Raw genomic sequence first — 25,141 nt, 5'->3', positions numbered from 1 at the left:
TCCTCACTTGTGGAATAGAGCTGATAGGGCCTCCATTATGGGGCTGTTACGGGATTTAAAGGAAGTCATGTATAGTGAGTGCCTTCCCGTGGCCAACATTCAGGGACTGGGAGTCAAGATGAGTCAGCATGGAAACTGAAGCCAGACTCTTGTCACCTGAGGCTGAGCTGCTGTGTGCAGTGGACACTCGTGACCACTGCAGGGAGACCGACCTGTGGCTATCCTTCATACTGTCACCCCAGTGCTCCTCCCAGACTATAAACTTGGCCAGGCCACCTCCCTCCTTGAAACGCACGCGAGACTGACCTCCAGTCCAGCCTGCACGTAGCCTGCACGGCCGCGGTTAGGACTCTGCCGCCTCCTCTCGGCCGCCCCGCCTCCCGCTTTGGTCCACTCACCACTGAACTTTGCTCTAGGCGTTAAGAAAATAATACGTAATTAGTGATCCGTGAGCTTGGTTGGTAGATCAGTCGTGTCTCTGCCCAGTCTTGTGGACATTCAACCATATTTTCTCTGCCTCGTGTGGACGATGTCACGGGAGGTTTTCTGCACTGTGTCCACTGCATTCTCTGGCTCTGCTCCTTGTCCAAAATGGAAAAGAGTGTGGTCTGGGGTGACCGGGTTTTTGTGCACACTCGGACCCTTACCAGACTTGGTCCTCCATCCTCTCCCATCTGTAAGGTGCTGGGCTCCATCAGGCGATTTCCCACATTCCTTCTGACCAAAGCTTTAGGAGCAGGGGCTGGGGCCCTGCACACTCACCAGTGAGGACTTGGCTCACCGGTGCTGCTGGGACCCAGGCGAGATGCTGCGCCCACAGCTCCAGCTTCACCCAGAGAGCCGCGGGAGGTGCTTGCAGAGAGAGGCTGGGTGGGGATGGCTTTCTCACTGGCAGGCAAGGCAGTGTGGGCCAAGGCAGTCAGGGGAAAACAAGAACAGCAGCTTTGATTCCTGGGATGCTCTCTGCCCTCCTCCCCCACCCTGACCTCCCCCACAGGAACCTAACTGTGTATCTCAGTCCTAGAATGTGAGGAATGCGCCAGAGCCTGATAGGCCTGAAGCAATCTGCAGAGAGGCAGGGAGGAGCGCTGCTCCCCAGTCAGAGGCCTGACAGTGTAAGGACTCTGGGTCCTGAGGGCTGGGCTGCCCCTCCCCTCCTCCCTGGGCCTCCTGCGGCAGCCAGATCTCAAAGGCGGCATTGTGCATTGAGCTGGGTTTTGGTCCCTAGTGTGCCAGGGAGGAGGCGGGAGGAGGGACACCGTCGGGAGGCTGTCCCCTCCCAGTGCTTTTCTGGCTGGTGTTCCCAGGGGCCTTTGGCCTGGGGAGAATGATGCACACATGGGTGGCTGCTTCTGCATTCCGGGGGAGCCGAGTCTGTCCTGGGGCACAGGTGAGTTTCCTGGGGGGGGCCTTGGCATGTGGAGTCGCTGAGGTGGTTGGTCCAGTGGAGTTGCTCCTGGAGTCCAGTGAAGACTCAGCGATCTGCTGGGTTGGGAAAGTTACTTTTCCAAAGACGGGGAGATGGCTCTGCTTTCTGGCCCCCTCTCCTCTTCCCTCATTCAGTATTTGTCATTCTGCCTTTGTGAAAAGGGAGTAGACCCTGGGAAACTTCTACTTTTCCCTATGAGAGAGACTTTGAGCTCACTCTGTGAGGAGGCGGTGCTGCTCTTGGCTGCTACTCGCAGGGTGTGACTAACCCCTTCCGTCTTTTCTTCCCAGGATTCCCTAGGTCAGGGAGGAACCTCAGGCAGTGAATGCCTCTGGGGCCTTCGGGTGGTCATAAACTTGGCCTTCGTCACTCAACCCTATTTTCATCAGTATTGCTGTCACTAGAGAAAAACAGGCAATTTCCTGCCTCCTACCTATTACAGTGTGATTTTTCTTTTCTTTTCTTTTCTTTTTTTATGTCAACTTGAGGCCATGGAGACTTGTTGCCCAAGAAATTGTCAAGTCATCTGAGACTTGACATCAGGTGACCCACCATCCCAGTTTGTCTGGGCCTCAAGACTTTCTCAGGATGCAGTCAGTGCTAAAACCAGAAGAGTCCCGGGAAACCGGGGTGGTTAGTCACCCTAATGCAAGCTCCTTGCTTCTTTTCAGAGCAGGACCGAGGTGGGGCCCTGACAGGAGCAGGGCATTCATCAGGATGTGTGACAGCTTTGGGGGAAGGTGGCAGAGTCAGGGAGGACTTGCTTGGGAGATAGGAGAGCACCATGCCAAGGAATCATTCCCAACCCTTGTTAGGATTCCATGTCTTCCTGGAGTTCCATGTGTTTCCTTGGAAGGGGAACTCAGGAGAACCCCTAACGAAGGCAAACGGATTTGCAAATGATGTCCTTGGCACAACCTTTAGCTATGAAAACATTTTGTGTCTCCAGATTTCTAAGATTCTAAGATTTAGAAACTTTTCAGACCCTTTCCCTAAATCATGTTGCCATTGTACCCCACAGGAGCAGATGCTGAATGGAGGGTGGGGGAACATGAAGGACCACTGGTCTACCAGCCAGGGACCTGCGTTCTAGATCCAACTCCGTCTACCCTCACTTGGGCAGGCATCATCATGGTGAATCACCTGGTCTTTGAGGCCAAAGGGTCTGGCTTGATCTTGGTTCTTTGATTTGACTTGAACAATTTACTTACCCTCTCTGTTTCAGTTCCTCCATCTGTAGATTTGTGATATAATTATGCATTGCTCATGGAGTTGTGGTAGGGATCAAGTTTCACACTTAAAACGACCCGGCACACAGTTAATTAAGCACAAGAAATGTCAGCCATATTAATTATATTTCTATGACCCTAGCTTATCAAGCTCTCTCTTTAGGCCTTTGTTTGCTCATCTGTAAGATGAGGGATTGTAAGCTTGGCCAGCAGAGGTGCCCTAGGGAGCTCTGCTCCTGCTTTCTGACCCCCCAGCCACAGCTGGAGCAGCTCTGCTTCTGTCTGACATCCTGTCCTCAGCCCAAGGTTTCATGTACAAGAGTTCTGTGGCTGCAAACCAACCAGCCAACCAAGCAGCACTGAAGAAAGCATCCTCAGAGTTCTTATGACATTATCGTCCAGTGATTTTACCGTTTCACCTGATTTGGGGCATCGATAAGCGGTTGGCATCCTGAATCCACTATTTCTCTGAATCAACTTGCCATTTCCCTTACCAGGGCTTTTCATGCCATTTCCCCAAACTGTTTTCTGTGCTTGTCAGCGCCTTTGCCTAGGGAGGACGATATGGGTGTTGTAGGTTTGAGGACCGTTGATACAAACATCCCTTGTTAGGCAACCCTATTTATCCTAGAGAAATGGAACAAAGTATGAGACATATCCTGGAGTGACTCCATCGTTCTGTGACTTTGGGCAAACCTCTTATATTCTTCAAACCTCAGTTTTCCTGTCTGTAAACTGGATCTAATGGTACTCTCTATCCCATGGAGTTTTGGGTGAGGATTACATCAGATAATTCATCTCATGGATTTAGCACAGGGTCTGGCTTCTGATAATCCCTCAGTAATTGTGGGTTGTTTTATTGTTCCCTAGTAAAGACTATTCCCATAACCCTTCTCCCTAATTCCTGGCCCCACTGTCCTCCTGTTTCTGGCTGCTTCTGCCATTACAACTGTTTAAGGGGGAGTCAACAGGGAGGACCAGCAGTCCTCAGGGGTAAGAGAGGCAGGAAAGGAGAAGGCTCTCGGTAGCACTGAGCCCTGGACGGATGCCTAGCTGGTTTGCCACAGTGTCACACAATGATGAATGTTGGCTCTGGCCACCCCAGGTGACCTGCATTTTCACACATGGGCCCTGCCTGAGCATCTGTTCCATAATATTTCTCATTTGCTCACTTAAGTCTCCCCACTGCGCATGGTGAGAGGTGCTGGTTCTGGTCAATTGCCCTCATGTCTGTCTTCCTGGACCCTTGGAGATTCTTGCCACTGTTTAATAAATTATAGTTGCTCACTGAGGATTGCAGAGTAAGTCATGTCAAAGTTCATTGACCTAAAAACTTCTAGCACTGCCCCGTTATCATCAACATGTTCTTGAAGAAATTTGGCAGACTGACACTCTTGAACAGGGGCTGTGAGAGAGAACATTTGCCTATATTGATCACTGGTGTTTTTAACTTTCAACATTTTTGGTAAATGTGAATCATGAGTATAATAATAGGAAATTGAGGGAGAATGCTGGCAATAGTGAATGATGCCTCATATTTGAACTTTAGAAAGCTTGCGAGGCATTTTGAACTTACTGATAATAGAGAATTTCAGAACAATAAACCCACCATCTAGCTCTAGCACATTTCTACATTCTACCACATCTGCTTCAGAATATCTTTATTTCATTTTCTTAAAGAAAAACAAAACATTGCAGGTGCAAGGAGGGTCCCCCGGTAGTTCTCCTCAGTCTCATTTCCCTCCCTCCCTTCCTTCCCAGCGTTAATCACTTTCATGGATTCAGTGATTTTGTGCTTTTATTACATGTTCCTGTGCTCCTAATCATTGCAAAGAATTTTTTTCTGAAGATTTTGATACTAAAACAAAACAGTAGCATTATGCAACTTGCTTTTTTCCTCTCCCTCCACATGATGATTGGAGATACATCCGTGTAGGTAGATGGAGCCGTGGCTATGATTTAACATCTGTCCTAACAAAGACAGTGTAGGTTTACATCTTAAAACCTGCTGGTGGTGTGACCGTCAGGTCAAAGAAGGAAAAAAAATATGTAGGTAGAGAAAAAAAGCACGCAGGGAAACAGTTCTTCAAGTTTTCTTCTTAAAGTTGGGGTGGAAGGTAGGAACAAGGAGAGCTCACGTCCAACAAGTTGCTGAGAGTGAGATGTTTCCAGATTAGAGACTGCAGACTTCAGAGATCTGAGGTCAGGTTAACGTTGTGGTGGCAGCACGGTCTGCCCCCAGGGATCTGGATGGCCTCTGACTCTGTCGCGAATGTGCTATGTGACCTTGTAGAATCACTACTCCTTTGTTTCTTCGCAGTAAAATGAGGAGTAGAACGAAATGATCTCTTAAATCCCTTCTATCTATTCATTTTCTGTAATTATTGCCTTTTCCTTATTTTTATCCCTCATACTCAATATGTCAAGATGCTTTCTCTCTTCTAACTTTAAAATACCACGTCATTCACGATATTCCCTCACTTCTCATTTGCCAAAATCACAGCGCACAGTCTCACACTTATACTCCTGGATTGCCAGACGGCTTTTTGGCTGGCCTCCCTGCCTCTCGTCTTTCTTCTCCCCTGTCCTTCTTGTGCCACCCCAGGTAGAATTTCCATTGTTATTAGGCCATTCCCATGCTCGAGAATGCTTCATGGCTCCCTGCTGCTTGCTGTATCTCTTCTAAATTCCTCTGCTTGCCTTGAAATGCCGTCCCTCTCCTGACTCTACCGTATTTATCAATTTTAGCCCCGTGATCACTGACCTCTCTGGTACGTACAGCCTGGCTTCTGCTGTCTCTGTGTATGCAAAGTTCATTCCCCCTTATCTTGCCGATCTCTTTGCCAGTAATTTTGCTCCCCTCCCTCCCTCCCCCCATATAAATCTACCAAGAAAGTGAAAAAGAAGCCACAGACTCAGGGATAATACATGAAAACCACATATCTGATACTTGTATCCAGAACATTAAAAAAAACAAAAAAACACCCTGGGACACCTGGGTGGCTCAGTTAGTGAGGCATCTTCCTTCGGCTCAAGTCATGATCCCAGGGTCCCTGGATCGAGTCCCGCATCGGGCTCCCGCATCGGGCTCCTTGCTCAGACAAAAGTCTGCTTCTCCCTCTACCTGCTCTGCCTGCCACTCGCTCTCTCTCTGACAAATAAATAAATAAAATCTTAAAAAAAGCTCACCCTTATAACTCAGTAATGAGAAGGTAAATAACCTAATTAAATGGAACAAAAGGTTTATAAAGACACTTTCATTCAGAAAATGTATGTGTGGCAAATAAGCACATGAAAAAAATACTCAACATCATTAGTTACTAAGGAAATGTCAATTGAAACAGTGAGATAAAACTACACACCTATGGAATGGCTAAAATTAAAAAACCTGATAATATCAGAGGTTGGTGGGGATATGGAGCAACTGGAAACCAGAACTCTCCTACATTGCTGATGGGAATGCAGAATGTTATAGCTGCTTTGGAAAGCAGTTTGGCAGTTTTTAAAGAAATCTCAATTTTTTTTAATTCGTAACTTTTTCTCACTCATAATAATAATAATAACAAAAACGATACTAGCTTATACCAAAAGTAATTTATTGATTCATAAATGAAAAGTCCAGGGGTTGTTTGCTTTAGGTATGGCTGGATCAAGATATTCAAATGATGTTATCAGAAAGTTATCTTTCCTAAACTCCTAAACTTTTATTGGGTTGGCCTCAACCTTAGGCAGGCCCTCACCCTGTGATAGGTGCCCCCCATTGCAGGTTGTCATAGTCACAACTCCTAGTGCAATGGAAAGAAATCTCTTCCTGCAGAGTGCTGATGAGGGTCCTAGGACTAGTTCTCATTGGCTTCACCTTGGTTATGTGGCCATGGCATAACATAACATGATTGGCTTATGCTTGAGTCCGGTGCCCACTTTTGGAGCTAGGGATGGAGTCAGCCCCACCTGAACTACATGGACTGGGTTTACGTGGCTCATCTGACTAATGAAGAAGCTCAGGGTTGAGTCTGGGACTGTCTAATTGCAGTCTTTGTTCTTAGCCACTTCTCTACCTGCCTTCAGTGTTAGAAAACAAATGTGTGTCTATTACAGGATATTTGGAAAGCGGACAAAAGTAGACAAAAAGATGATGAAAAGTGATTCAGCAGTAACCACTATGAACCTTCTGGTCTATTTCCTTTCAGTCATTAAAGAAATCATACTTTTTTTTTAAACATACTTCATTCCATATGATAGCTTTTTGTTCCCTTGATTTGTCTCTAGTTCTTTTTTTAAGGCCCAGCTAAGTCTTCATTCTTTCATGTTGAAATACAATCCATGTGCAAAAGAGTTCTGTAAACTATGAATCCCTGTGCAGCTATTAACTGTTCTTCCTATTATGTGGCTCACCCAAATTTTCCAGATCCCTTATTGTGTCTCAAATGGTTGTCTTCTAGCTCATGGGTCCCCAGGCAGCTGGTGAATAGGTTCTTTCTGCTCCAGAGATTCTCACACTTTAAAGTACAAGAGAAATCCTCAAGATGTTAATTGAAAATGCACATCTCCAGACTCTACTCCTAGATATTTGGATGTGAAGTAGGTAGAGAATGGCTCAAGGAATATTTCTGAATTTTTCTTCTATCAAAATTTACCATTTATACAGAATGACACACAAAATTACATGTGTACAGCTTAGTGAATTTTCACAAGGTGAATATATCCATCTATAGTGCTTCCTGGGGTCGTCATTCATTTATTCTTATTGCTTTATTGTACTTGATTGTATATACTACCACTTACTTGTCCATTCTTGTGTAGATGGACATTTGGGTTGGTGCCAGGTTTTGGGTGTTGTATTTTGGTGAACACGTATATGTATTCTTTTGAGTATATGCCTAAGAATGGAATTGCTGAATCTTACTGCAGGCATATATTCAGCTTGAACTGATATGTCAAACAGTTTTTCCAAAGTAAAAATTTTCAAGGCTTATTCTCACACTTTCAGTATATGGGATGGGAGTTCCAGTTGCTTTGTATCCTTATGAACACTTGGCTTTATCTGTCTTTTTTATTTTAGCCAGTCTGTGTGGAGGTGTTCCACTGTGGTTTTAATTTTCATGTACCTGATGAGTTTGAGAAAATTTTCATAAATTTATTGGCCATTTGGATATTGCCTTTGATAAGTGCTTATTCACGGCTTTTATCCATTTTTCTAGTGGGTTGCCTACTTGTTTCTGAAAGATACATAGCATTCTTTATATATTCTGGATTTGAATTCTTTACATTCTATACATTCTTTATATTTTCTTCTACTCCGTCGCTTACCTTTCACTCTCTTAATTGCATCTTTTGATTAACAAAAGTTCCTACTTTTATCTATTATTTTTTTGTGTGGGTAGCACTTTCCCATCCAGTTTAGGAAATAACTGGCTACCTCAAGTCATGCAGATATTCCTCTCTATTTTTCTTTCCTTTTTTTTTACTTTAGAGATTTCATTTATTTATTTGTATGTGTGAGAGAGAGAGAACACAAGCAGGGGGAGTGGGAGAGGGAGAAGCAGGCTTCCCACCGAGCAGGGAGCCCGATGCGGGGCTCGATCCCAGGACCCTGGGATCACGACCTGAGCCGAAGGCAGACACTTCACTGACTGAGCCACCCAGGTGCCCCTCTTCTCTATTTTTCTACAAGTTGGCTAGGACAGACAACTTTTTAAAAACCAGCACCTAGGTAACTCTGATGCAGTCTACAAATTATGTCCCGTGAAACATTGTAATCTTCTGCTCTGAACGTCACACATCTTTTCAGAGCTTTGTGCCCTGCCCTCTCCCTCAAAGCAGGGTGGCCATGAACGTCCTCCTTCAAGGTGGGCTTACCTGGTGGGCATTCACCATCCTTAGGCTGTTGTTTCTTTCCATGCAGTGTTGCAATAGGGACGCACTCTCGAAGCTTGCGGGGGCCGGATGTGAATGAGTAAATTTGACGGTGTGCAGACTATGGTGGACAGAGAAGGAATGCCGCAGAGGGGCAGCAAACGTTTGGCCCTAGCCGACTATGGCCACATGAGAATGAGGGCCCCGAACTACAGATCTTCCCGTTTTCAAAGCAAAGCCAAGCATCTGGGTTATGTAAAATATCCCACTTTCTGAGTGATGTCAAGCAACTCAAATTCGAACTTTAAAAATTCACTGCTGGGGAAAAGAAAAAAAGAATAACAAAAAAGAACAAAAAAAAAAAAAAGAAAAAGAAAAATGATGTTTGTGGGTTTGTGATGGCCTCTGGCCTCTAGCCTATCAGTTTTCAAACTGTCGTAGAGTAGGGAAGGAGGCAGCCACTCCAGGTGAGATCATGGGACCAGCAGGGGCACCCCCCCCACCAACCCTGGAGCACATTAGACATGCAGAGCCTTAGGCCTTCAACCTACCAAGGCAGAATCTAAATTTTATCAATGTCCTCAGGCCATTCATACACACATGAAAGTTTGAGAAGCACCAGTCTAGATGTATGGTTCCCAGCACTGGCTCAAATTAGAATCGTTTGGGGAACTTAAAAGAATTTCTATGGCTGGGCTTCCCTACGAACCACATAAATCAACGTTTCTGGAGATGGGGCCTAGGCGCTGCTATTTTTAAAAAGCAATCTGATTGATTCAAATAGGCAGTCAGAGTTGAGAACCACTAACTTAGATCTGTCTGTCATTTGTGAGTGGGAAAAGTGAAACTTCAGAAAACGGAAGGATGGAATGCCTTGCCCAAGGTCATTAACTAAAGTTGGGAGAATCTGATGTGTGCTCAACCTCTTATCTCATGATTCCCAAGCCAGTGCCCTTTTGCTATAGTTGCCTTTGGTTCCTGGGGGCAGAAGTACAAAATGATCCAGTTCATCAATAGCTCATTACTGCCAGCTTCAGCTAAGCTGCTTTCAACACTGAACCTTTAACAAGACTAGATGACGAGCTGTGAGCTGACGGGCCCCTCCTTCTGCCTATTCAAACCCAAATCCACTTCATTCTCCCTATGCATCACCCCAAAAAGTGTTAACCACTCCTGCTATGAAGAAATGGAAGGTTCTCCATTTGGGTCTCACAATCTCACTGCGTAGGCATGGAGCAGGGAGGGGAGGCACAGACATCTGGCAGCCATGTGAGGATTTGGGGTCAGCATTCATCAACAGTGAGTGGAGGAGTGTGATGGCTGGTCCCTTATCCCTCTTGGGCTTCCTTAGTAGAAGAACAGGTCCACAATGCAAAATGGGTTGGTCTGTTTAACTCTGATCTAGCCTAATTTTACAATCGAAGAACCTGGGAGAATTAAGTGAGGGACTTGCAAACAGTGATTGAGCCAAGGTTCTTAACCCTTCTTTCCAGGCCCATGCAGTGCTTATAGTATTCTGACCCCATGGTATAGTTCTTGAACAGTTCCATGGTCAAAGGAACAGAGTAACCAAAAGTAATGTGTTACAGACTTGAGTTCTCTTGTTGTATTTTGGGGATACCACGAGGGAGGCCCACATTTCATAGCGATGCTTGTGAAATTTCCTTCTATTCTTTTATATCTACTGCCTCGTGCTTTACAGCTTCTTCTCTTCTCTTTTCAACTCTCTGCCATCAAAATAGCCTCCTCCCTAAGCCTAGCCTGTGCCATGATCTTCTTTCTTCTCCTTTTCCCTCCAATTTGATAGTGGCAAAGACAGGAACGTTCTGGAGATCTGAGGAGAAGTCCCATAGAGGACTCTTAGAGGCAAACAGTCTGGTGACCATCAGTATATTTCAAGTCCATTACAAGCATGACCAGCCATCTCCCTAATGATGCCACGCTCCCTTGCTCTACTCCAACACTTCTGTTATCTACCCATTGACCTTAAACCTTGCTGCAGTCAGATCTATAATGACATTTTAGGTTCAACGTATATTGAGCATTTTCAGTGTCCTCAGCTGTGGGACTCAGTCTGCCCTGTGGGTGGGACTCTGTCTTATTTATTTATTTTAAATAAAACAGGGATACTCAGCCTACTGCAGAATTGAGATAGCAGGTATGACAGGTCTTTGATAACAGTTGAGTACAAAATAATTATTAGGCAATTGGTGATAGCAGGGAGAATTCTTCCGTGCCACCTGCCCTGGAGAAAAAATTGTCAATTGACAGCAATTTGCAGTCCATGCTTATATCCTGCTTACACTCATACAAATGATCTTTCATTTGATCTCCTCCAGGTAAAGAAACTCCTTCCAAGGATCCAACCATATCAAGTGAGTTTATAGTCTCATCTGAAGACAAGGAAAGATGTTTCCTGCCACAGAACATGACTCCAGGTATCTAAACCCCAAAGAGAAGCCCTATTTTTTTAAAGTATTTTTCATGTAGAATACCACAGTATCCTCCCTATCTCTCCCATCTGCAGGCTCCCTTCATTTTATCCTTTCTAGGCACCACCACCAAATGCATCTTTGTAGGCATGACCTTGACTGTGGTATTCACTTGCTTACAAATCTTCCAATGCTCTCCATTGCCTGCAAGATTAAGTTAAAGCTTCTCAGGTGAACACTCAAAGCCCTTCACAATCTGGCACATATTAGGAGCTCCATATATATTTGCTCTACTGAAGAAAGTATATCATTAATTAAATTTTAAGGTGCTGGAGGGCAGAGGTAATTTTTTGGAAGACTTATGTATTTATTCTACATGATATCCTAAAGAGTTATGTGTACATGGCTGGTTTTTCAGAAAATGTTTGGTAAATAAATACACAAATTGTTGAATAAATATGTGGAGGTCACGTTCGTATTCTATATACAGTACCTTATACATAGCAGGGTCTCAATAATCACTTGTTAAGTAAATGCATAAGTGAATAAACGGTTGAATATGTGGGGTGAGATGGGCCGAGCAGAAGAGCACCTGTATGAATCTTTCAGAAGCAGAACAAGATTTTGAAATTAACATGAAAGAAATCCTATTCTCAAGACACAACTTTCACAAGGTTCCCGGTAAGAGACCTCAACGGAGCTGGCGAGACGTTGGCAGCAGAGGGTGGTATACCTGGGCTGAACTTTGTGCCAGAAGCTCTGGGGATTAACCCGAAGAAGACCCAGCATCTGTCCTATAGTAACAGGGACCATTTTGGGGGCCAAATCGTGTGCCAAGCAGGTGCTAAATGATCACCTCTCATTCTCACGTGTGCACCTCTAGGAGGTGCCACCAAACTCCCCATTTCAAAGGTGGCAGAGTCTCAGAGAGGAAGGCAGCCTGCCCACTGCCACACGGCTAGTCTGTGATGAGACAGGGGTTCAAAACCCCGTCCTTGTTCATAGCCACGATGCTTCATTGCCCCTCCAAACATGTACTTCTCTCGGGCAGACAAATGATAGATTTGTGAAAAAGATTTACATTAAGAATGGTTCAAAGGACATAGACCAGGTAAATGGATGGTGTTTACATGTCATACCAGGTTCTTTCTTTTCCCATTTTCAGATTCGGTCAAACTGCTGGGCTGGCCATGAGAAAAACCTTGCCCTTTCTTGTTCTTATATCAGTCTGCTTCTTTGTCTGTTAGCTTGGGCTGTCCTAGACAAAAGGTGACTCACCACCTGTTGTTTCTTGAATGCAGTGCAGTCAGCATTTTGCCTTATCAGTGCATGAAAGCCAATGAACAAAGGAGGGGCTGAACTTGTCTGTCTTTTAGCGTTTTCCACCATGATGAACTGTTTCCAGGAAAGTCACTGAGTGAGAAGGGAACATTCCACCCCAGGCTCCAATCTCTCCTTTATGTGGAAGAGTCACCAACAAAATCAATCAGATACATTAGCATGATTAAATGACTGGTTTTCAGAAGGACTTAGAAAAAATGTCAGAGTGTATTTCATACTAACACTGGAGTGAACTTGATTTATTCCCTCGTCTGGTCTGCTGAGGGCACTGTAGGATCCCACAGGGGGCCCATACAGGAGGCTCTGAGTGGCAGCTCTTAACTGTTGAGTTCTCAAAGGCAGTTTGCTTATTTAAATCCAGGTCTTTTGAGTGACAGATCCGTGGATTCACATGCGGACAAGGAGAGCCACACCGAAGGGGCTGTCATTCACTGGGGGCTATTGTGAGAGATTCTAGAAGGGAGTTTGGATCAGGCTTTGGAAGGACAGGAGAGATGGGTTTGGTGAAAAGGAGTCATAGAACCAGTCAGAGTCAAGGCTGATTACAGGTGTGACAAGATGAGGGCAGAGGGAGCAGTAGAGTTAACAGCTAATGCTTCATGTGTTAATTGAATATTTATTGTGTAGGAGGCACCGAACAAAAAGCTTTAAATGCATAATCTCATTTGTAAGCCTCTTAAAAGCCCTGTGAATTAGGTACTATTCTCATTTTGCTAATGAGAAAAGTCAAGTGTAGAGAGGTCATTAACTGCTCAGCATGGTACAGTGAGCGAGGGCAGAGCCAAGCCTTGAGCCCAGGTCCCTGGGCTTCACCTCCTCCTAGAGGTCAGTGTGCTGATCGCTGAGGCTACCAGACAGAGGGCTGGGTCGGACAGCTGAAGATGGAGGGCTTGGCCGAGGTTAGAACACAGGCCAGGGAGGAAGAGAGTGGAACAAACATCTGCCCGCAGTTCACACCCATGTCAGGTCGGTGGGGTATGTCCTATTGCAGCTGGCCAGAAGCCACAGCATTTTCAGGACTTCGAGGTTAAAAAGGGGCCTTTTAAATGTGGGAGCCCAGGCTGCCTTGTGTTACCACGGCCCAGCAGGAGAGGGGCTGTCTTTAATGGGCTCAGGGATTGGCAAAGTCCCTGGCAAGTTAGGGCTAGAAGAGAGACCTCCATGATTATCCAGTCCAATGCCTGTTTGGTTCATTGTATTTGATAATTATTAACGCGATAGCTACTTATTGTCTAAAGAAGACGTGGCAAAGTGCAATTGTAAGATGAACCTCCTCAGGGTGGCCTTTTCCAACAATACTGTCCAAAGGCATACCCCTGCCCCTTGCACTGCTCCATCACGCTGTCTGTTAACCCAATTACATTGCTTTCTTAGCACTTTTCTCCATCCGAAATTATTATGTTCATAGAATTGATTACTTGCAGAGAATACAAGCTCCATGAGAACAGGGACCACCTCTATTTTGTTTCCTGCTGTATCCCAGCACCTGAAACAGCTTTTGCTCATAGTATTGGTTAAATAAACGTGCATTTTGAAGAAATTAAAGATAAGCTTTAATACATTAAGCAACTACCCCGGCAAACATTAAAAAATTCATTATTAGAAACAGTTTAGAGAAAATGTATGATGTATACATAATGCATAAAGTATAGACTATTACATATCATAAATTTGACATATAAATAATTTCCATATATATGGATAAATTAGTATTTGTTCAAAACTTTCACAAATCATCCACAGGAAGATATACATGTCTAGTTCTTCTTGTTGGTACTGTCACCTCAGTGCCAGGAAGCCTAGGAACATACCTTGTTCAAAGCAGAAATAACAACAGCAACTCCTGGGATTCCGGAACACTCCCAGGTTGCAGCCTTTTCTTTCTTTCTTTTTTTTCTTTTGGGGGACATTTTAAAGGAGGTACCTAGGAGATCTTTAAGATTCCTTATAATCTCTAATTAATGAGGACACCAATTTAAGATTTAGGTGTGGGAAACATTGGGGTTCACCTAATTCTTTTTTCTCTTTTGTTGCATTTCCAGCCTGACCTGATTGCATTTCTCTCTGTGTTCTCTTTAAGATCTGACGCTGTCCTTCAGTGTGAAGAGCCGCTCCCGGAGGTGTGTAAACGGCCTCCTGCAGGAAGCGGCCAGGAGGCGGCTCTGGGCCCTGGAGAATGACGACCAGGAGGTGCGTGCCCTGTTTCAGGTGAGCTGGGGTGGCCGGGTGCAATTCTGAGCCTGCCTTGTGTCCGGCCGCCGCATGGCTCGCCAGCACCTAGGACAGCTCCAGGAACAAAGTAGGCCCTCAGGAAAACAGCTGAAGGAAGGAAAGAATGAATGAAAACGTACACATTTGCTGCTCAGCAAGAACAGGCACAACTCAGAAGGGGGCAAACTCTGGAGTTGCAGAGTCAGAGAAAAAACAGTGTCAAATCTGCCACTCACAGCTGTTTGACCTTCTACAAGTGACTCACCTGTGTAGGATGAGAATTGTTGATTATTTACCTCATGAAGTAGAGCTTAAAAAAAAATGTGGTAAATTGGAATTTTGTTGTTTTTTCATTGCGATAAAATAGATGTAACATAAATTTTCAACGTTAATTATTTTCAGTGTACAATTCTGTGGCATCAATGCACTCACATTGTTATTCACCCATCACCACTATCCATTCCAGAACTTTTTCATCATCCCAAACTGAAACTCTGTATCTATTATACAATAAGCCCCTCCCATCCCCTTCCTTCACCACTAGTATACTTTTTTTTATGTACCCAAATTGCCAATCAAAAATTAATAACTATAGGGCGCCTGGGTGGCTCAGTTGGTTAAGCGACTGCCTTCGGCTCAGGTCGTGATCCTGGAGTCCCGGGATCGAGTCCCGCATCGGGCTCCCTGCTCAGCAGGGAGTCTGCTTCTCCCTCTGACCCTCCTCCCTCTCATGCTCTCTGTCTCTCATTCTCTCTCTCTCAAATAAAAAAAAATTAATAACTATAAATTTTAGAATGAGAGGAGAAAAAGGCTATCAAGTAAATAAACCAGTTCCTGCTTTCATAGTGGGTAGCTAGTATCTTCAGTTGTTAAACCAAGGAAGAAGGGTAAGACCAAATTATTTACAGTTTAGGAGAGATTCTTTTTTTTTTTTTTTTAAGAACTTATCCATTTATCTGACAGAGAGAGCACAAGCAGGAGGAGTGGCAGGTAGAGGGAGAGGGAAAAACAGGCCCCCTGCTGAGCGGGGAGCCTGACGCAGGGCTCTATCCCAGGACCCTGGGATCACAACCCCAGCTGAAGGCAGATGCATAACCAACTGAGCCACCCAGGTGTCCCCTGGGAGGGACTTCTGAAGAGAACCAAAGTCAGAAATGGTTAAAAGTTGTTGCAACTAGAGGGGAGAAAAAGGATATTACTTCATGTAATAAACTATTATGTTCTAGTTATTTTTACAGTCTCTGAATTAATTTGATACAAGTTAAAAAGGGAAATGTGTTCTATTAACATGTCATGTAAAAAAAAAGAAAAGCCTAGTTTGTCGGGAGGAGCCTGTGAGTAGGTATCTGTAGAGAGCTTGGCACTTTGCTTGGGTGGTGGTATGTGCTTCCTAAATAGCAGATAAATTATAAATAGTAGGGTTCTTTTATTTTTAGTTTCCAGAATTCAGAAACTTGGAGGCATGAGCTGCTAACTAGCACCATCGTTTTTTAAAATTTGGCGTGGCCAAATTTTGGCGTGGGCAAGAGCTGGGTTTGATTGAGCCAGGTGGTCTGCTGGGCTGAGGGTGGAGCCGGGCCAGCTTGCGTGCGGGAGCAGAGACCTGGAGTCAGCTGGATCTAGACTCCAGTCAGGGGGGCCATCGCCTACGCTCAGGTCACCTGGGGCAAATTGCTTAACCTGTCTGTGCCTGGTCCTCCTTGACTATAACACATGGATAATGCCATTTTCTATTAAAGCTGAGATGCCGTTTGATTATAAAATGCAGCAATATTTTATATACCTCAAAGAAAGGGAAATAAATGCGGGCAATTAGGTAGGATGCCATGCTTCCTTATCTTTTATTTCAGAAATAATTAAATGTGGTAAAAGTGCATCTTAGAATGGATTAAATAGTGTAATTGTACTCTCTGCATAGGGTTATTGTGAGTTAAATGAAGCATTGTTCAGAGGTTGATGAAGTGCCTGTCAATTGATGAATCTCCGGAAATCAGTTTTTATCTAGAACCCCTTCCCTGATAATAGGCTCTGGGGACTCCTGGAGCCTGGTATGGGAGAACCCCAGAGTTCTGGCTTTGCTGACCTAGGGGCTCTTCCTCTCTTCCTTCCTCTCTTTCTATCCTCTTCTTCTTTCCACAGGGTTCCCCCAGAGCAGCGTTCCAGGGGTTGATCTTTGATCGCAGGACCTGGCCTGGGGGACGAAGGATGTTCTGACCATCACTCATTGTAGTCAACTCTAGAAGCTTGGACAAGCAACAGAGAAAGATTTTAGGGGAAAACCAAGTCTGTACAGTAGGTCAGGCCTATTTTCTCAGGTATTAAAAAAAAAGGGAGCGGGGGAGCATGCAAATTGGCACCACCCAGCCTTTCCGGAGGGCAGTATGGCTCCTGCATTTTAGGATTGAAAATGTGGATATCTGCATTCCCAACTGCACTTCTCAGAATGACTTGTGTCAAAACATCAAAGATGTGTACAAAGATTGAGGATGTTTATCACAGTAGTGTTTAGGATGGTAAATGAAAATAACTCAATCGTCTAACCATAGGAAATACTAACTAAGGATTATGTTAATGTAATGATGACATATATAACCATTGAAAATAATGTAAATTGTTTAATGATGTGGGAGATGGTTCCCAAAATATTGTTTAGTTTCAAAAGATTATAGAACAATTTATGTAATGTGATTCTATTTATATAAAAACAGTTACACTGAAACTCCTGCATAGGAAAAAGGATTCAAAGTTAATACACTAAAGTGTTAACACTGATGAGCTCTAGGAGGAGGGACTATGGATGATTTTTGTTTTTGTGTAATTTGCTTTTTCTGTTTGTCATCTTTATAAAAGTAATCATTGGACATAGATTCACAATCAAACTTACTTCCAACGTGCCTTCTCTTATTTATCCTTCACCTTCTCCCATACACCTTTTTTTTTTTTTTTTTGAACACAAAAGGTAGAGTTCTTTGCACACAGTTCTGCATCCTGGTTCCTTTCTGTTACTGCTATTGTTCCATCTGGCAGTGTATGTTTGAAGGCTGCATGAGTGCACAAAGAATTTCCTCATTCTTTTTTATGGCTGCATAATATCATAATATTCTATTGCATGGATGAATCGGAATTCATTTTAACCAGTCTCCTATTGGTGGACATTTAGGTTATTTCCTTTTTTTTTCTTTTTCTTTTCTTTTTTTTTTTTTTTTTTGTGGTGTAAAAAAACCCGGCGCTACAATCAAGAAAATCACATGAAGCATTTTGCACTTCTCTGAGATTATTAACAGGATGCGGTCATCCCAGGCTGACTCACTGTTCTCTTTACCCAGGACCTCTCAGCCAGGTTGGTGGGCATCCAGTCCCAGAAGGCTCAGTTCCTTATCACCTTCAAGACCATGGAGGAAATCTGGAAGTTTTCCACCTACTTGAACTTAGGTATGACATGGAGCAGGTGGGTGGAGGAGAACCTACATCTTGGTTCAGCCAATTTGTAAGGGCTTGACATTAGGGAATTGGTCTGGCTCTGATAATTAAAAGAGGTAGAGCCCTGACACAGATGGTTAACTTTTGAAATATCACAAACTGCCTGGAACTAAAGCTAAAGCAAATATTAACTATTACTCTCAAATGCTATGTGCAACATTACTTTGTTTTCAGGGAGAGACTACTTTCTTCAATAATCAATCCATTGGTAAACTGTTCTTGGTGATCACTAAATTTGAAGGACTGGGAGAGATGCAGAATGATGGTTAAAAAAAAAAAAGGAACCAGTCTTGAGTCAGATCAAAGTAGCTGCTCAAAATAGTACAGTTGTGGATACTTTAGCCCATGTTTTTGGAAAAGAGTCAAAGAAAGAGATGGGGGAGTTATCTGCTAAAGGGGACTCGGATTGCAGGGTTTCCTAGGAAGTGACCTTGTGTAGGGGTGGAGGATCAAGATAGCTCTTGGTTAGAGGGTAGAACTTCTCTCATGGTTATGTTGATTTTCTGCTCACCACACTGTGCATCTCTTTCAACAATCATTTAGAGACCCGTCTTCAATTCAAAGCGTGCTCCATGGACCAGCAGCATCGGCATCACGCGGATCTTGTTAGAAAAGTAGAAACCCAGGGCGCCTGGGTGGCTCAGTCGTTAAGCGTCTGCCTTTGGCTTGGGTCATGGTCCCAGGATCGAGTCCCACGTCGGGGTCCCTGCTCAGCGGGAAGCCTGCTTCTCCCTCTCCCACTCCCCCTGCTTGTGTTCCTGCTCTCGCTGTCTCGGTCAAATAAATAAATAAAATCTTAAAAAAAAAAAAAATAGAAACCCAGGCCCCATCCCAGATCTACTGAACCAGTATCTGTATTTTAATAAGATCCCCAGGTGATTTGTGTACACCTTAAAGTACAAGAAGCACATGAGGCCTAAGTAGATAGAACAGAGTCAGAGTGGAAAGAAACAGGTTTTTGCATCTTAAGAAAGAGGAAGTCAAAAGAAGCAAAATGTTAACACGAATAATTCACATTTGTAGGCATGTTTGAAATACTATCCATAATTGCAATTTGCTTAGTGTCTAGTCTGGTTTTAACAAGGGAGAACATGCTGGGCATGAATGATGGAGAGAATCAGAGAAGGGATGGTAAAGTGAATCCCGACTCCTTTGTGGGTCGTGGACACCACCCTCCGCCCCAGCCACTGCTTCGTCAAGGGTACAGGAATTTGAACCTCAAGTCAGGAAAACTTTAAGGCGGGGGGGACCAGGACCCCCAGAGTCCAAATTAGAATCTTGGAAATTTCTCTATGGACGTATTAGAAAAAGGTAATTAGATTTGGTCATCTCATTATGCATTTATGGAGACCCATATTGTGCTGAAAGGAGTAAATGTCATTTAAAAATGACTTGTGTTTCCCAACAGATGCTGAGAAGAATCAGTTCACTCTAGAAATTTTCTAGCTACCTCTCTATGCTCTTCTAATTCCAGTTAAATGGGATCAGGTTGGGGACGAAGGTCTGGGACGGAACTTCAGAAAGGAGCTTTCTCACCATTTTCTCTGCTCAGCTAATGGCAGAAATCGGTTGTTAAGGAATCATGTTGGCTTGACCTCTTAGGCTATGTGTCTGCATGTCTGGAACATCTCCTCTTTGACCATAAGTACTGGCTCAACTGCAGATTGGTGGAAGATACAGAGATCCAAGTGTCAGTGGATGAGAAACACCTGGAAACAATATACCTGGGACTCCTGATACAGGAAGGTGAGCATGGAGGAGTGGTGGGATGGGTTTTTATCTGGATATTTATTATCAGAGCCCCTGAAGTAATTAGGATACAAAGGGAGGCAAAAAAAAAATTTCAAAGGTGAGAATATTCATAAATGACCCCATCTGTTACAATATTACTCCAAACATCTCTCTCAGTTCCACACTGATATCACATGAACAGCTATGTTTGTCAGTCTCACTGATTGTCTGATGTGAGAACCCCTTGGGGAGCTTTTAGAAGATGCCCATGCTAGGGCTCCATCGGGGCCAATTGAATCTCCAGCGATAGGGGCCAGGCTTTGGTATTTTTTGAAAGTTGCCCAGGCAATGCTAATGTGCATTCAAGAGTAAGAATCGCTTTTTAAAATATATGATATCATTTGATTGTGAAATAAAATTGCAAATCTTGCAAAACCTGCAAGATTTCCTGAGATGGAGGCAAACAGTTTTGGGGAACTTCTTGGAGCATAGGCCAATCTATTTACAAGGAAGGATCCGATCTGGGCTACAACCAACCAGCTAATGACCGATGACATCACCGGCACATTGAAAGAGCCAGATTTGCATAGAATATTTTGCAAAAGGATTCTGTTTATGGTCACGTTGCACAAATCACAATTGAAGGAAAGAATTTCATACTGTGCTACTCTAAAATCTAGTTGGAGAAATTATATTCACCCATATCAACTAAATTTATTCTTTGTTTTGGCCCTAAGATTAAGCAGAAGGTTGCAGTTATAACCCAAGTTCTGTTAAATACATTTTTGCTAAGTTTTGTTTCATTTTTTTTTTTCAAGGTGAAGTCCCAATTAAACCTTGTTCTCACAAACTACTCTGAGTTTATGGTGTCTAATTTAAGTGAATTCCCGCCTTGTGGGTTTTTTTCCCCTGGTCTAGTTTTTCTGGGATCACAAAGACTTTCTGTGGTGCCTCTCCCTTGGCCGCGTCCTTTACTCCCAGGACGAAAAGTAGTTGGGCTTCTGGTTAGAAACGTTACACTGTGTGATAATCCCTTTCCACCTACTGCTACTCCTTGGAGGGGCTTTTCTTATTATCTACAGGCCACTTCTTCTGCAGAGCCATGAGCTCCGTGGCTCAGCCAGCTGAGAAGGAAGGGGAGTATTTGACGCTTTGCAAGAAGGAGTTAATCTCCGTGAAGATAGTTGAAGGCGAATCCGAGTGGGAGGGCGTGTCCTTGGTGACGGGTCAGCGGGGACTGGTGCCCCTGTCAGCTCTGGAACCTCTGCCGCTCCCTTTCCACCAGTGAGTAGCCAACTGCGTCTTGGGCGTGGGTCCCAGAGCAGACTGAGGTCTGAACAGAACAGAGTAGATAGGCTTGCAAATATGGACATCTACAGTGCTAGGGAGGGAACAAAATCTGGGTGTGTGCGTGTGTGTGTGTGTTTTGTCTTTTGTTATTTATTTATTTATTTTAAAAGATTTCATCCATTTTTTTGACAGAGAGAGACACAGCGAGAGAGGGAACACAAGCAGGGGGGGTGGGAGAGGGAGAAGCAGGCTTCCTGCGGAGCAGGGAGCCCGATGTGGGGCTCGATCCCAGGACACTGGGATCATGACCTGAGCCGAAGGCAGATGCTTAACGACTGAGCCACCCAGGTGCCCCTATTTATTTATTTTTTTAACAGTCAAAATTTGCACAATGTGGTGAAATCGGAGACACCTCAAAATTTCAGATGGACATTGTACCTAAGAGGAAACCTACTGCCTGGTCTTCAAATGCAGTGTTTCTCAATATGGGGACTGGGGACCATTTGTATCAGAATCACCTGGGATTTATTGCAAGTTCAGCTCGCCTGGCCATCCTCAGACTCTTTTGGGATTAGATTCAGGAATTTGCATTTTATATAAGCTCCCCTTGAATATAAGGGGATGTATTCCATACTTAAGTTTGAGAATCTGGGCCTGAAGGTTTTGTAAACTCAAACATCCAGAGTGCTAATACACATGATCCCATGCTGTGGACCCTGTGGTTGGCTCTGGCAGAGAATCTGACAGTGAGAATTGGAAAGAGAGCCTTTGTTAGTTATTTAACCGGCAAACTAATTCAGAGCCAGAAAACATCCTAGGCCTGCTGAACTCCTCTCCTTTTCACAGCGCCTGATACAAAGTAAGTTCTCAATAAATGTTTGCCATTGTTATAATAGGAGTACTAACCATGATACTTATGATCATTGCCATTGTTGTTATTTTAATGAACTATTCTGCTCGCTGCTGTCATTTTTTGAAATCGTGTTTGCAAACCCCATGTTTCCATTGGCAGATGGTTCCTAAAGAATTATCCAGGAAGCTGTGGCCTTTCCAGGAAGAGGGATTGGACAGGCTCCTATCAGATTGGTATGGCTGAGTTGAAGACAGTGTTGTCAGGAAGATAATACTGCCCTGCCTCCTAATTTTATCTGCAAGTTTGGAGTCAGTTGATATGAATTCCTGCTTAGCCTCTGCGGCTGGCTGGACGTGGGGAAGCCAGTTGCTGTCTATAACATGGGTTTCTTCCTTTGAGAGGAGAGGTCTCAATCCAGGGCTGTTGGTACAAATGCTCACTGTGGCAGACAGAACACACAGATTCACGAGAGCCTGGGGGGAAGAGGTTAACGAATGGTGGGGACCATGGGGATTTAATGATATATCAGGTGACTAAAAAGCCCAGTGTGGGCCACATGGGGCCTGCAGTTTGCCTGTTTTCAATCTCAGGTCAAAACGTTTTCAATTTCCCTTAAACTTCTGTGAAATTGTTCTTGAATTTAGGAAGAGTAAGAATGCCTGGCACATGATGGAAATACTCAGTAAATATTTGTGGAATAAATAAATGAAATATGTATATAATAGTATGTACTATGTAAACATGCATATATTTTAGGGAATCTCTGTGTGAATGTGTATGTTTGTGTGTACCCGTGCACATACATACATATACACATGTATCTACTGGAAATGAACTTTAATGTTTTCTAGTATCTAGAACATATATTCCTTTCATCTTCATCCTTAGAGCCCCTCCCACCACCAACAAGCCTAGCCCAAGTGCAATTTTGTAAGCTGTGAGCCCAAATAACACTTTTTAAAAAAGAAATAGACGTAGGGGCCCCTGGGTGGCTCAGTCTGTTGAGCGTCCGACTCTTAGTTTTGGCTCTGGTCATGATCTCAGGGTCCTGAGACTGAGGCCTGTGTTGGGCTCTGTGCTCAGCTGGGAGCCTGCCTGAGATCCTCTCTCTCCCTCTGTCCCTCCCCCTGCTCACTCACTCTTTATCTCTCTAAAATAAATAGATTAATTAAAAAAAAAAGAAATGGAGGGAATTATGGAATGCAGACATTAAAGCTAATCAGTTAACTGACCATAAACAAGATTTTTGGCTATCTGAGGCAGTATAAGCATTCCTTGGAATTATGAACACAGGGCTGTGAAGTTCTCGGTTCAAATACTGGCTCCACACCTTAAAACCAATGTGCCCTCGGCCAATTCATGAGCTCTCACTATGCTACAAGTTTCTCATGAGTAAAATGTTACCGTAAAACTGACTTCGGATGCCATGAAAAATCAATTAAATGATGTCTGAAAATCACTCAATACAGTTTTTTCACACTGCAAGTATTTAACACACTAAAGATCTTATTAGCCTACAAAGTGGTGGGAATTTCTGCTCTTGAGGACACAATCAATAGAAACTTGATCGAAAACGTCAGGGGGAAAAAGCAAGCCAGTAGCTGTAGCAGAGAAGCTAAAGCAAACATGGAAACCAAGACACATAAAAGCCGCTCTCTCTAGCAAAGCAGCATTAGTGGAAAGAAGGGTTAACCAGCAGTTGGTTAACCGAGCTCCTTGGACAAATCACAGACCTTCTCTGTACTTCCACCTTTTAACCTATAAAAAGGGGAGTCTATTGGTTGCTCTACCTTACCTTAGGACTCTTGGAAAGATCTGAGAAAACAGGCTTACATGGACTTTGTAAACTGGACAGCACAGAGCTCATAAATATGTCATTACTAGATTTTAGCTGGGTGACTCATCAAGCTGAGCAATGACCATAGTCAGAAGGGGAGTCTTCCAAATCCCTCTGAGGCCGGAGAAGTTTTCTGTTTGCCAGTAATGGGAGGCTAACATTTTCTGAAGGTTGATTAGGTACGAGGCATGGTGCACTTAATCTCTTTGACTTTTCCTAATATCTATGAGACAAGTATTCTTACTATTCCCATTTTACAGTTGGGGAGACTGAGGGTCATAGCCAAAGGATCTGGAAGGAAATGGAGAGATCCCACAATGTTTCTCACCTGGGTCTGTGGATTTGTGCTAACCATGATGAAGTATTTACATGATAATGGCAAATCAGACACAGTAAGGCAATATAGTAAGCTTTCCAGTTTTCCATGAGTGAACTTTATTCAGTTTTAGGTATTCTGAGATGATCTTTCCTCCATTTGTTAAAACATCCTTTCTTTTGTAAAGTGATGGTGAAAGTGGATGGTAGTTCCTTTCTTTGAATGTCCTAGTTTGGCAAAATTAAAAGTCAGTTACCCTGTGTCATTCCTGCCAATTTCTTTTTTGGGGGGGGGGGATGATGTTATTGGTCCTCGAAATTCTAAATTCTGGGGACCCTTCATTTCGTATTACACCAAGAGCAGTTTCTACCTTATTTGGTTGACGTGGATGTTATTTCTCCACAGGTCGAGGAAAATGTAAGGCCTGGAAGGAATATGAGAGAGAAGAAAAGGATGAGCTGAATTTTCACCGGGGAGAAAGCATCGAGATCATCGGCTTTGTCATACCTGGGCTTCAGTGGTTCATTGGGAAGTCAACGCGCTCAGGAGAAGTGGGCTTTGTTCCCACCAGGAGCATAGATCCTGAGTCGTATTCCCCAATGTGAGTATGGCAGAAGGGCCCTCTGGGATGTCCTGGAGTGGGCCACCTTCCCCATCTCTCTGGGGTAGGCATCCTGCATGGGGATAGGAAACAGGATGAACCCTGGGCCCAGAAAGTACCAGAGGGAACACAGAGTTGGCTGCTAGCACAGAGACACTGGGAAAATGTGGCCCCACGATTGTCCAAGGCCCTGCACATGCAGACTAGAATGTCTACCCTTGTGCAAAAGAGCCACCGAGGAGAGTGGATCACGGTCAGAAGCTCCCTTTAAGCCCTGCCCTTTGTAGGCGGAAGAGACAGAAGGTCATTTTCCCTACACAGAAATGTGGGAACTCAAGTGACTCTAAAGGAGGAAGAGCGATCGCCGAGCCCCTAGAAGATTATGAAGTGAACGGGAGTTTATAAGCAGGAAAATGATGTCAGGAGAACTTTCATGAAATAGGCAATATTTGAGTTCAACTTTGTAGGATGCAAGATATTTCAACAGATGGAAATGGGGAAAAGCGATCACAGGTAGGAAAGTGAGGGGCTGTGT

The 25,141-nt window shown here is 44.0% G+C and overlaps 1 protein-coding gene and 1 long non-coding RNA gene across 2 annotated transcripts in view; one reads left to right on the top strand and one right to left on the bottom strand.

Annotated features, from left to right (window-relative positions):
* Nucleotides 1-672, bottom strand: part of LOC118006594 — a 29,846-nt gene extending 29,174 nt beyond the window's left edge. Inside the window, exons 1-2 of the long non-coding RNA XR_004678129.1 lie at nt 648-672; nt 307-412 (exon numbers count right to left, since the gene is read on the bottom strand). This is a non-coding gene — a long non-coding RNA (uncharacterized LOC118006594). The remainder of the gene's footprint in view (nt 1-306; nt 413-647) is intronic.
* A 576-nt stretch (nt 673-1,248) lies between these two features.
* Nucleotides 1,249-25,141, top strand: part of LOC118006593 (SH3 domain and tetratricopeptide repeat-containing protein 2-like) — a 50,860-nt gene continuing 26,967 nt past the window's right edge. The window contains exons 1-8 of the mRNA XM_034999307.1: nt 1,249-1,390; nt 10,854-10,952; nt 14,368-14,495; nt 17,825-17,930; nt 19,581-19,724; nt 20,792-20,993; nt 22,012-22,085; nt 24,411-24,606. Of these exons, the coding sequence (XP_034855198.1) occupies nt 1,339-1,390; nt 10,854-10,952; nt 14,368-14,495; nt 17,825-17,930; nt 19,581-19,724; nt 20,792-20,993; nt 22,012-22,085; nt 24,411-24,606 (1,001 nt within the window). The 5' untranslated portion in view covers nt 1,249-1,338. The remainder of the gene's footprint in view (nt 1,391-10,853; nt 10,953-14,367; nt 14,496-17,824; nt 17,931-19,580; nt 19,725-20,791; nt 20,994-22,011; nt 22,086-24,410; nt 24,607-25,141) is intronic.

Source organism: Mirounga leonina, unplaced genomic scaffold (genome assembly GCF_011800145.1).
Source record: "Mirounga leonina isolate KUSES-001 unplaced genomic scaffold, KU_Mleo_1.0 Mir_98, whole genome shotgun sequence".
In the NCBI taxonomy this organism is placed as follows: Eukaryota; Metazoa; Chordata; class Mammalia; order Carnivora; family Phocidae; genus Mirounga; species Mirounga leonina.
The sequence above is the reverse complement of the archived record's forward strand: the minus strand, read 5'-3'. Positions and strand labels throughout refer to the sequence as shown.